This window comes from Chaetura pelagica, unplaced genomic scaffold, assembly GCF_000747805.2.
Source record: "Chaetura pelagica isolate M959 unplaced genomic scaffold, ChaPel_1.0 scaffold91, whole genome shotgun sequence".
Taxonomy (NCBI): Eukaryota; Metazoa; Chordata; class Aves; order Apodiformes; family Apodidae; genus Chaetura; species Chaetura pelagica.
The window spans coordinates 577,862-589,353 of record NW_009952042.1 but is presented as its reverse complement, the minus strand read 5'-3'; the positions used below and the strand labels follow the sequence as shown (position 1 = coordinate 589,353).

Genomic DNA, 11,492 nt, shown 5'->3' with positions numbered 1-11,492 from the left:
TCCTTGTGTGGGATCCTCCTTGTGTGGGATCCTCCTTGTGTGGGATCCTCCTTGTGTGGGTTCCTCCTTGTGTGGGATCCTCCTTGTGTGGGATCCTCCTTGTGTGGGTTCCTCCTTGTGTGGGATCCTCCTTGTGTGGGTTCCTCCTTGTGTGGGATCCTCCTTGTGTGGGATCCTCCTTGTGTGGGTTCCTCCTTGTGTGGGATCCTCCTTGTGTGGGTTCCTCCTTGTGTGGGATCCTCCTTGTGTGGGATCCTCCTTGTGTGGGTTCCTCCTTGTGTGGGATCCTCCTTGTGTGGGTTCCTCCTTGTGTGGGATCCTCCTTGTGTGGGTCCTGGTGTGGGTCCTGGTGTGGGATCCTCCTTGTGTGGGTTCCTCCTGGTGGGGGTCCTGGTGTGGGTCCTCCTTGTGTGGGTTCCTCCTTGTGTGGGTTCCTCCTGGTGTGGGTCCTTGTGTGGGTCCTGGTGTGGGTCCTCCTTGTGTGGGTCCTCCTTGTGTGGATCCTCCTTGTGTGGATCCTCCTTGTGTGGGTCCTCCTTGTGTGGGTCCTGGTGTGGGATCCTCCTGGTGTGGGACCTGGTGTGGGATCCTCCTTGTGTGGATCCTCCTTGTGTGGGTCCTGGTGTGGGATCCTCCTTGTGTGGATCCTCCTTGTGTGGGTCCTCCTTGTGTGGATCCTCCTTGTGTGGGTCCTCCTTGTGTGGATCCTCCTTGTGTGGATCCTCCTTGTGTGGGATCCTCCCTGTGTGGGTCCTCCTTGTGGGGATCCTCCTTGTGTGGGTCCTGGTGTGGGATCCTCCTGGTGTGGGACCTGGTGTGGGATCCTCCTTGTGTGGATCCTCCTTGTGTGGGTCCTCCTTGTGTGGATCCTCCTTGTGTGGATCCTCCTTGTGTGGGATCCTCCCTGTGTGGGTCCTCCTTGTGGGGATCCTCCTTGTGTGGGTCCTGGTGTGGGATCCTCCTTGTGTGGGTCCTGGTGTGGGATCGTCCTTGAGTGGGTCCTTGTGTGGATCCTCCTTGTGTGGGATCCTCCCTGTGTGGGTCCTCCTTGTGGGGATCCTCCTTGTGTGGGTCCTGGTGTGGGATCCTCCTTGTGTGGGTTCCTCCTGGTGGGGGTCCTGGTGTGGGTCCTCCTTGTGTGGGTTCCTCCTTGTGTGGGTTCCTCCTGGTGTGGGTCCTTGTGTGGGTCCTGGTGTGGGTCCTCCTTGTGTGGGTCCTCCTTGTGTGGGTCCTCCTTGTGTGGGATCCTCCTTGTGTGGATCCTCCTTGCGCGGGATCCTCCTTGCGTGGGATCCTCCTTGTGTGGGATCCTCCTTGTGTGGGATCCTCCTTGCGTGGGATCCTCCTTGCGTGGGATCCTCCTTGTGTGGGATCCTCCTTGTGTGGGATCCTCCTTGTGTGGGATCCTCCTTGCGTGGGATCCTCCTTGCGTGGGATCCTCGGCTGGGTTTGATGGTCTGAAAGGTGTTTTCCAGCCTTGTTGGCGGTGCTGGGCTGGGCTGGGGCTGGGCTGCTGGGTTTTCCTGGACAGGGCTGGTGCCTGCTGCTCTTCCCCCAGACTGTTGTGGGATAATTATTGCTTGTGCCACACTGTGCAGAGCAAAGGCACTTAATCTTCCTTCCTTGGTTCCTCAGCACCCAGGCTGCTATCTTGTTTAAGGGTGTTTTGCCTACAGGGATGAAACAAACACATTTCCTGCAGCATCAGGACAAGCCTGCACCTCCAGCTCCTCCCTGGGCAGTGTTTGGGGTTACAGAGGCAGCTTGACTCCACTAAATTGCATAGATAAGGCAATTCAAAGCATTTGTAGATACATTTTTTTTGCTCTGTGTTCCCCTTCCAGTTATATGTGCAAGGGCAGCAGCTTCCTATGCTCGTAGCATCTTAAGCTGCTGCTGGTTCTGTCCATGGAAGTTTCTCTTTTGTGCTGTTTCTGAAATAAAAAATGAGAATAGTTTTGTGTGTCTTTGCTGAATTGTGTATTTGGTGACAAATGTCAGCATTTCTTACAGGAAACCTTTTTTTCCTGCAAAAGGAGGGTGCTGAGGTTCCTCTAGAGCCTAGTGAGGAGCTGGATTTTTCTTACTCTCTTGGTTGTTTTTTTTTTACCCACTATGAAAGTTTTAATATAAAATAAGTTTTTCCTGATTTTATCCTTTTCCCCAAAGCCTTTATTTTCCACCTTTTCCTTTTCTAGGGGTGTTGTGTATCTATGACAAACTCATGAGGAAAAGCAAGAAGCTGAATAGCTAAAGAGGCTTAGGAAAATAGTAAATTTACATTACAAAAGTAAAATATCTTGTATGTGTTGCAGTTTGAGAAGACATTTCAGTACAGGTGATCACTTGTGATTTTTTCTTTCTTTCTCCATGTAGATTGATTAAAAAGATGACTGAAGATCCTAACAGGAACCTGGATAAGAACCATGACAAGCTCAGTGAAAGGAAGCAGTGGCTGCTCTCCTGATTCAACAGTCTCTTCTCTTTTAAGAAGCTGTGGCATTGACAGCAATCATCCACACTCAAGCAGTTGGATTCACTACAAGGGCAAGCTTTACAGCTCTGCATCCGAGGCTTTGGAGGCTTATATTGAAGATTATAATTTAAGTCTCACATCCCCAGGAGTAAGCACTGGAAAAATCTGCATATGTCAAAGCACTCCCAAGCAAGTCAATTTTTCAAGACAGCATGCCAAAGAAACACACGGTATGTCTCCTGCAAATGTGCTTTTAATTAAGTTCTGGTGTTTGCTGTTCTTTATTTTTCCATTTCCAATGGCATTTCATCTCCTTGACTCATACCAGGTGTGTTTTGTTGAAGGAACAGTCCCTGCACAACTGCTTGCAAGTCTCTGTGGCACAGGCAGTGGTGCTGGGTCATGGCCAGCAAGATTTGTCATTCTCTGGGGTGCTTTTCTGTAAAAGCTTGGTGGGTTGGTGAGAATTCATGACCGTGTTAGCTTGGAATCATAGAATGGTGAAAGAAGAGACCTTAAAGATCATCCAGTTCCAACCCCCCTGCATGGACAGGGACACCTCCCACCAGCCCAGGTTGCTCCAAGCCCCATCCAACCTGCCCTTCAACACTGCCAGGGATGGGGCAGCCACAGCTTCTCTGGGCAACCTGGGCCAGGCTCTCACAGCAAATAATTTCCTCCTTGTGTCTTATGTGAATCTCCCCTCTTTCTGTTTAAAACCCCTCATCCCATTTCTGCCTGTCCTTGTCCCAAGTCCCTCCCCAGCTTTCCTGGAGCCACTTCAGGCACTGGAAGCTGCTCTAAGGTCTCCCTGGAGCCTTCTCTCCAGGCTGAACACCCCAACTCTGTCTCCAGAGCAGAGCTGCTCCAGCCCTTGGAGCATCTTATTGTCCCTTCTCTGGACCCTCTGCAACAGCTCCATGCCTTTCCTGTGCTGAGGGCTCCAGGCATGTTCACAGATGCAATAATAAATTCTAGAATATGGAATAGAAATTCAATTTTCTCTGTGCTAAGGGCAGTGTAAATCATTACTTAAACTTCTTGAAAACAATCTGCTTCCTTTCCCATGTAAGTAACATCAGAATCTGATTAACTGAAGGGGTTCCTTTAAGCACTTCTTTGTCTTAAAACAAAATCTGCCCCTTATCCATTGATTTTTGTGGAATGTGCTTCTGGATGTGAGGTCTATCCCCACTGGGTAATACATATGGGTTTGAATTGGCTCTGATTAGAAACAGAACCACTCTTGCAAGAGCTGTAATTCAGTGCCCCCTGGTAAATAATGCCTTTCAGCTTTAAATTATCACTTTGTGTAGATCTTAAAAGTGTCTCACTTTGCTGTGCTTTAAGTTTAGCAATTCATGTAAAATATCTTTGTTTTTCAGCACTGGGAGATTTTAATCAGCAAAGAGGACTGGGCCTTCTTGCCTCACCCTGTGGAGGGCAGGCTGAGTGTGACCCAGACTTGGTTAGTCTTACAACAGATGATCTGTTAGCATTTCCAGAGGATGGGTCACTGCCCTTGGTCGAGAGTCCTTCTCAACCAAAGCATCCCAGCAGTGGCTGGAACAGATGGAGTAGTGGAACACTTCAACCACCTTTCTGCCCTCAGCAGACCTCATCTCTCAATCCTGAAAGTCCCTCAAGTCCTCAGAAGAATGGGAAAGCTGCTGCTCACCAGGATCCACACAAAGACTTGAAGAAATGGAACCTCTCTACACCTGCTGGGTATGATCCTGTCTCTAGAGGAAGTCCAAGAGCCTTGTCTTTGGAAGAGAACTCCAACACTGTGCATCTTAAGAATTATCCTGGCTGGCTCAGCAGTCACAAGTCTGACTTCAGTGTATCAGAGATGAGCAGTATCCCCAAGCTGTACTTCCCAGCCTGGCTCCAGAAAGAAGGACCCTCTGCAGACAAAGACAATGCTGATTTTCTTGACCCAAGTGGTTTCCTGGATCTGAGAGGTGACAACCAAGTAGAAGATGCCAGCCCAGTTGCATGCTGCCCATTTGATACCTCGTTTTTGAGAGGCACTAAAAAGCCCTTCAGAGGTAACTATTGCATGTAATTTGTTTGTGTTTTTTTTTTAATATAAGGGTATGAAGAAGCACATGTTTTAAATCAGCACTGCTGGATTGCACTGGGCAGCAGATTTAGTCTCTGTCTTTGACAAATGAGTCAAAACACTTACTTGTAGTTAACCCAGTTAAGCAGCTTTTACATTGTAAGTTTTCATATATAAATCAATATTCAAGTGTTTCTCTTACAGCAAAGTATTTATTACAGTGGCATATTTTGCACCTTACTGCAAGATAATGACAGTAATTCCATAAATATCTTAATAGAATTTCAAGCATTAAATTAAATTACATGAAGTGTAACCTTGGGGGAGAGAGATTCCTAAAACCATAGTGTAATTGAACCTGTCACATTGATAAGAAATACCATTCATCATGCAGTCTTTTTCTCTGCTTTACACAGTCAGCAGGAGGTATTTGTAACCCATATATTTAGGTTATCCAGTGCCTGCAGTTTATGGGAAGGCTTTCCTTGGGAATCTCTCCTCTTTGCTGCAGGGCATCACCCTGCAGGTCCTCCCATGGTGAAGGACCATCTTTGTATTATATGAAATATCAGCAAGATTTGCTTTGATAGAAGAGATTCACATTTTAAGTGTCAATTACCTTCACCTCTGTCCAAGTTCAAGAAATATATAAAACATAAATATTGACCTCTTCCCTTTTCCAAGAGGTTGTTTATATAAACTTAGTGAAAATGTTGTTTATGTTGTGCTTTTAAAGTGTCAAAATGCTGGATATACAAAAGTCTGCAAATACCTTTCTGATGTGTGTGCATGATGAGCTTTAAATGCAGGGTTATAGCTTTTTTCACACAGAAAATGTTACCAATCATGAACAGGTTAGGTATAAAAATATATATATATGAGAATGTATATGTCATTTTGAGCACTTACCTCCATCTGGTTTTAGATGTGAGTCCTGTATGTAATTCTTTGAGGTTTGCATGGATGTGTTGCATGTTTTCTCTCCCAGATGTCTGAAAAGGCAGCTCTTAGTTTTCTTACTATTTTATGCAGGGTTTTCTAACCTAAGAACTCACAGTATTAATAATTAATATTTAACATTGTATTGTGAATTAATATTAATGATATTTTCCATAGCATGAAAACCCATGTCAAAACCACGAAATACTCTTGAATGCTGCACATGACACTTGTTTCATCTGAGTTAGGAAGAGAAATACTTGACTGTTTTAAACACTCTCCTGGCCAGAACTTGGCAGATCCCACTTAGTGCTGGAGACTGACAGGCAATAACAAATTAACAAAAGGGGCTGGATTTGGGTTACACCCTGCAAAATGTTTCCTGTGCCAGTTGGTCTGTAGTCATTTTCTTTTGGAGTATTTAATACAATTAAAAAGAAAGTGGAAATAATGCCATTGAAAGCAAGTGTCCTTGGTTTTTTTAGAAGGGCAGCTTGGGCTGCCTCCCTTGAAGGTTGACATGGGTCTGGAGAGTTCAGCTGAAGACCTGGCAAAGAATCTGGAGCCTGATGGCAGCTCCTCCACCACAGAGACACTAGAAACTGAAAGGTCATGGGAAAAGGCTCCAGCTGCTGTGTAAGTAAATATGTATTTTGGATTAATTTGTTCCTGAAAGTGCATAATGTGTTTAATTGCTTTGGTATCTAGATGATGAATTAAGGGTGCAGTGGCATTTTGATAGAGGATTTGTTATTAGATTTCTTGTTAGTGCTGAATGCTTGAAATTCCAAGGGCAGGATATTGGTCCACTGCTTTTCCATTGACTTGCAAAGCCTGCTATCAATATTACTGATTGCCTTCTAATGATCTTTACTATATATTAATATGCAAATATATTTATTTTGAGAGAAAAAACATTGAGTGGAATTTAAACTAACAGATTTACTAGCTTAATAATTTGTGACAAATAAGTTAATAGAGAGGGAAGTCCATTTTCTCCAAAAAGGGCAATTTTGGAGCACTGGAATTTCAGTTGTTCAGAAACTGGGAAGTTATTTCACAGGAGCCAAGAAGACTACAATTCCATACTAGAATTTCCTACAGCTTTTAAAAAGCAGGTCAGCGTGTGTGGTTCTGGGTGTTGTCTTATCAGTTTCCCTTTACCCCAGAAGATTTTGACCTGTTGGCTAATTTTATCAACATTTACTGTGTGAGGAAGAGGCTCATACTGCTTAACACCTCCTCACAGTAAGAGCAGGGGGACTAGTCATTGTCCTGCTGAGAGAGAGGCTAACAAAGTGACCTCCTGCTAGCCACCAGAAAGGCCACACAGGAAAGCATCACTGGAAGTCAGGCTTGCCCAGTATCCTTTTGTGGCACTGCCAGCCTTCAAGTAAAATACTTCAGAGACTAAAAGAATGTGAGGTCATTAAGCAGAGGTAGCTCTTTTTCTTTAAGTGTTGAACATTAATGATGGAGTTCCAGCTGTAAGAAAAACACTCATGTAATCAATTCCAACTAAGAAGTCCTTACCTTGCCTTTGTTTTGTGGTTTTTTTTGTTTATTTGACTTCTATGGCTACCCAGGTTTGGATTATATTGGCAAAACTAGACCAAACAGTTGTTTCTCTCACATACACCAAAGTTCTGACAGGGCCACTCAGTGCCCCTTGGTGCTGCAGTGCTACAGTGTCTGTTTTCATCACAAATCACATCCTCAACCAATTCTTCTTCATTAACAAACCTGCTTTTATCCTCTACTGCATGTTCTGTGTTGGTTTAGCAAACCACCAGTGCCTGGGTGCTGTGAGGACATGGAGAATGCTCTCTCATTCCCCAAGGCAGAAATCATACATAAATTCCTGGAAGACTGTTTACGGGACAAAAACCAGGTCAGTAAAACTGAGTATTTATTTCTAGGAGTGCCCAAAATACCTGAGAGTGCTAAATATTAGAAAAGGGATTAACTATAAATTGATTCTTTTCTTCTGTAACATCTAAAATGGAAAGCCTAACTGCAGTAATTTAGTCTGATTTCAGCTCAATGGAGTTAAACAGTTTTTAAATCCTATAATCTAACCCTTGCTCACAGTTATGATCAAGACATCATCTAATATAAAATGCTTTGCTTAGTAATGGTTTAACTTTTACACTCATGTTTTGTTTTAATAATCATCTGCCTGCCTCAAGTAAAGGAAGACTTATTTTTTTTGTTACTGATGTATTAAATGCTACTAATTTCCTAGCCTGGCTGGTGTGCTGCTGGGTATGAGTTAAGTAATATATTTGTTATTATATGTTTATTTAAATAATATGCTCCTGCACTGGAATTGGATCATGAATTGCAATTACTCTGGCTAGTCATTGTTTTCTTCCTGTTCTAGCATATTAATCACCATCTTGGCAGTCATAATATTGTCCAGCCTTTCCTTTGGGGTATAGGAACACTTGATCCTTTTCCCAGCTCGGGAGGTGAGCCCTGAGCCCAGTGTCCCAGCTGGAAAGCCTACTGTCCATTTAGGTACTGGTTTGTTGACTTTCTCCCCTGTTGTCCTTAAATCTTCACTGCCCTAAGGTTCTGTTTTCCCAGAGCATCAGACTGGAGGTTTTTCCACATCCTTGTGTTTCCCTAAGGAGCTGAACTGCCACAAAACCTGACAATGTGCAGGAGGAATTCCAATTACTCTGGCTGGTGAATTCCCTGCATTTCATCCCTCCTGTTTCCCATGCCCTTGGTTCTGTGGCATCATCAGACATTTCCAGATGTAAATATTCCTAGATTATCCACACATTTGGATCATGCTGAGTTAATTTGCTTTTTTTGCTGCTATGATATCTGCTCAAGCTATAGATGCTGATGACATGAATCAATCAGTTTCTCATTAAGGAGCTTGCTTGCTATGGCAGTAGAGAGGTGGAAGCATGTCCAGCACTGCTGTCAGGGCCTCATCACAGGGACTGACACTCTTCATGGTCTTGAATTATTTTACACCAGCCAGGGCTGAGGCATTTCTGTGCTGCTTCTTCTCTTCCTCTCCATGTATTTATAGGGATTTCACTGAATTAGCTTCTCACTTGTTCCAGGGCAGCATCAAAACCTGGTTGGTTTGGCTTATGTGCACTGCAGGACCAACAGATTCTTTGGGTTTTGGTTTAGGAACAGACTTTTTGTGGAGATCATCACGACAGACCCCTGGAATCTTTGAAGTTCATGCTGTTTAAACTCCAAGCACTTCAAGGAAGCTTAAGCCAGAATGAAACTGCTGAGCCAAAGGAAGAGTTTGAAAAAGTGAGTAGGCAGATTCCTGATGGTTACTCTTTGCCAATCTGGATGCAGCAGGTGAGGAACTGTCCTTGGATTGATTCGGTTTCCAGTCACCTTACGACGAGCACTGCCAGCAGCTTCAATCCAGTTTGCAACAGGAGCATGTGCCAAAGGTGTCCATGCCCCGAGCCCGCAGGGAATTGTTGCTGCAGCCCCTGTTGCAGGGCACCAGCTCGGCAGTTCCTCTGCTGCAGAAAGGGCTGTCGTGAGCCAGGAGATGGCGACATTTCAGGCAGCCGTGCCTGAGGGGAGCAGGCTGTGCTCTCTGCTGCTCCAGCCGTCGCTGTGCTCGGAAAAAAGGTTGCCTGCTGGTGATAGCCCTGCTAATTTTAGGCTTTCAGAGGCACGTACCAAACTTTTACAGTGCCAGCCTTTCTCAGGTTCTCCATCGTTGCATCCTTGGGCATCACCGAGTTGGTATTTTATGGCAATTTTGTTTCCAAATGATTTTGGAGACTTCATTGTTTCTTTTTACCTTTTTCATAATGTTGCAGTGCTCAATGTGTGTGTATCCCTGGCTGGGGAGCTGCCCTGGTGAACATGCCCAAGAGGTTTTGGTGGGTACAAGCTGAACATGAGCCATCTATGTGCCCTGGCAGCAAGGGAGGAACAGCAGGGTCTGGGCTATGAGGAGAGGAGCAGTGTGGATGGCTCAAGAGGAATTATTGTCCCTCTGTGTCCCTTAGCACTTATTAGACCACATCTAACATATTGCACCCAGGATTTGGCCCCTCACTTGAAGACAAACATCAATAGCTGGTGGAGGGGCACCAAGGTGGGGCTACAGCACTTGTCAACTGGGGGAGCTGAAGGAACTGGGCTTGTTCAGGCTGGAGAGAAGGAAGTTTGGGGGGACCTAAAAGAAATCTGCCTGCACTTATGAGGAGGGTATCAAGAAGATGGAGCCAGAATCTTGAAGTGGTGTGTGGTGGCAGGATGAGAAACAGGCAGAAATGGAACCAAGGGGTTCCCACTGGCCGTGGGGAGGAAGTACCCCTGAGCATAACCAAGCACTGGAACAAGCTGTGCACAAGCTTGTGCAATCTCTGTCCTTGGAGCTCTTCAAGATTTGACTGGAAGCCCTGAGCAACCTGCTGTAACCTCACAGCTGCCTCTGCTTTGGGTAGGAACCCACCTCCCCAGCTCCCTCCCAGCCTCAATTACTTTATGATGCTATAAAGTTGTTGGCCTTATTTTCCAAAGCAACACGTCATCAATAATTTACTGGTTTCTGTCATCCCCAGCTGCTGTCCCTTCAGTTAACATTTTTGGGTGTTGTTTTTTTGTTTGTTTTAAGCTTCCTGAAAAAGCAGAGGATGAATTAAAGCTGTGTGGCAGTGAGATAATCCCTCTTGCTAATTCTGTTCAGAAGTAAGTGACCACTGTTGGGTTTTTTTTTTTGTATTTTTAACTTGTTTCAGAAGGTGCAAAAAAGGAAAAATAAATGAGCTGAGAGATTTGTCATGTGCTCTAAAAACTTTGCTAAGAACAAGTTATCATAATAATAATGATAATTAAAAACATGGCAGTTCATGGAGAAGAGAAATACCCACTGAATGGTTGTAGAGATGTACCCTATAAATAGACATTGGTATTTCATCTAGGTCAATGGGTTAATTATTGCTACACATAAATGGACTTTAAAATAATCAGATTTGGAGAAGTGTGTCATAAAGGCACCAAATATTTAACCTTTTTCACTACAGTGAAGTAAAAAATTGCTTTAAAACCTATTCCATGAATGAGATCATTCATAGAATGATAAAGACACAAAGTGTCCTACTGAACAGTTAGAAGTGACTGAGGGAATAAGTTTGAGAATGGAAACCAAGTTTGTATTATGCAGAGCATCTGTTTAAATCAAACTCAGTGCTGCAGAATAGTTTTAGACTGTCTTGCAAAATTAAAAGATTGTTTAATTTAAAATACTGAAAGTTACTACACTGATATGCTGTTTTATGGCAGGATACTTTGCAGTGTTTAACATTCTGGGTTCAATACTCATTTAGTAATAATTTCATAGAAATTGTGTGTGTGAGAAGATTTAAAATTTCAGTTCCAAAAATATTTATCTTTTTAAAACCAGCCTTATTGTATTTTATAATCTCTAAAGCAATAAGTGGAGCAGTTAGACACAGATGTAAACTGTATGTCATACCATTCAAACTTAAGGTGTTGGTAAGAAATCAACATCATTTGGTGTTAAATGTTAACAGGAACTTACAAACTGTTTTTTCAGGTCTTTATTTTTCCTCCTCTAGGACTTTACACCATTTCTCACATCTGAAAAGTCTGGTTGAAGACAAGAACCAACAAGAACTGACCTGTGATCCTGAAGGAGATATAGAAGGAAAAGGAATTATCTGTGAAGCTGATATCTAAGAGTATTGTCATGTTGTGTAATTTATGTCATTTGTCAGCCTGACTTCTGGTCAAAAGCCTTTTGAAAGCTGAACCACTGCCTGTTCTCAAAAATGATGTATTCAGTATTTCTGTCCAGACTCTCTCCATTAATTGCTTCTCAGCTTGGTTGATTATTACTGCTTCCAGTAGGGTCTAACAATGTGACAAGATAACCACTTTTTGAAGACCAATTAAAACAATGTGAGAATTTTTGGGGAAGAATCTCTTGTTTTCAAAAAAACTGACAACAAACTGAACTGTTTGGCCAGCTCTAGTCATCACTGC

General features: G+C 43.7%; 2 protein-coding genes across 2 annotated transcripts in view; one reads left to right on the top strand and one right to left on the bottom strand.

The window, feature by feature from the left end:
- Positions 1–2,428, bottom strand: part of LOC104393274 (proline-rich protein HaeIII subfamily 1-like) — a 5,285-nt gene extending 2,857 nt beyond the window's left edge. The window contains exons 1-2 of the mRNA XM_010002758.1: positions 2,414–2,428; positions 812–1,443 (exon numbers count right to left, since the gene is read on the bottom strand). Coding sequence (XP_010001060.1) covers positions 812–1,443; positions 2,414–2,428 — 647 coding nt within the window. The remainder of the gene's footprint in view (positions 1–811; positions 1,444–2,413) is intronic.
- On the top strand, positions 2,427–11,186 carry LOC104393263 (chromosome unknown open reading frame, human C18orf54). The gene is made up of 7 exons (XM_010002747.1): positions 2,427–2,706; positions 3,832–4,527; positions 5,966–6,116; positions 7,263–7,371; positions 8,637–8,768; positions 10,102–10,175; positions 11,066–11,186. Exons 1-7 carry the CDS (start codon positions 2,427–2,429, stop codon positions 11,184–11,186), a joined length of 1,563 nt encoding a protein of 520 aa, XP_010001049.1.
- Positions 11,187–11,492: the final 306 nt, after the last annotated feature.

What these genes read in the sequence shown, in the direction of transcription:
- LOC104393263 (XM_010002747.1), top strand. Translation starts at nt 2,427, where the DNA reads ATGACAAGCTCAGTGAAAGGAAGCAGTGGCTGCTCTCCTGATTCAACA. An exon ending in CAAAGGAAGAGTTTGAAAAA is followed by an intron (nt 8,769 to 10,101) that starts GTGAGTAGGCAG and finishes GTTTGTTTTAAG; the next exon opens with CTTCCTGAAAAAGCAGAGGA. An exon ending in CTTGCTAATTCTGTTCAGAA is followed by an intron (nt 10,176 to 11,065) that starts GTAAGTGACCAC and finishes TTCCTCCTCTAG; the next exon opens with GACTTTACACCATTTCTCAC.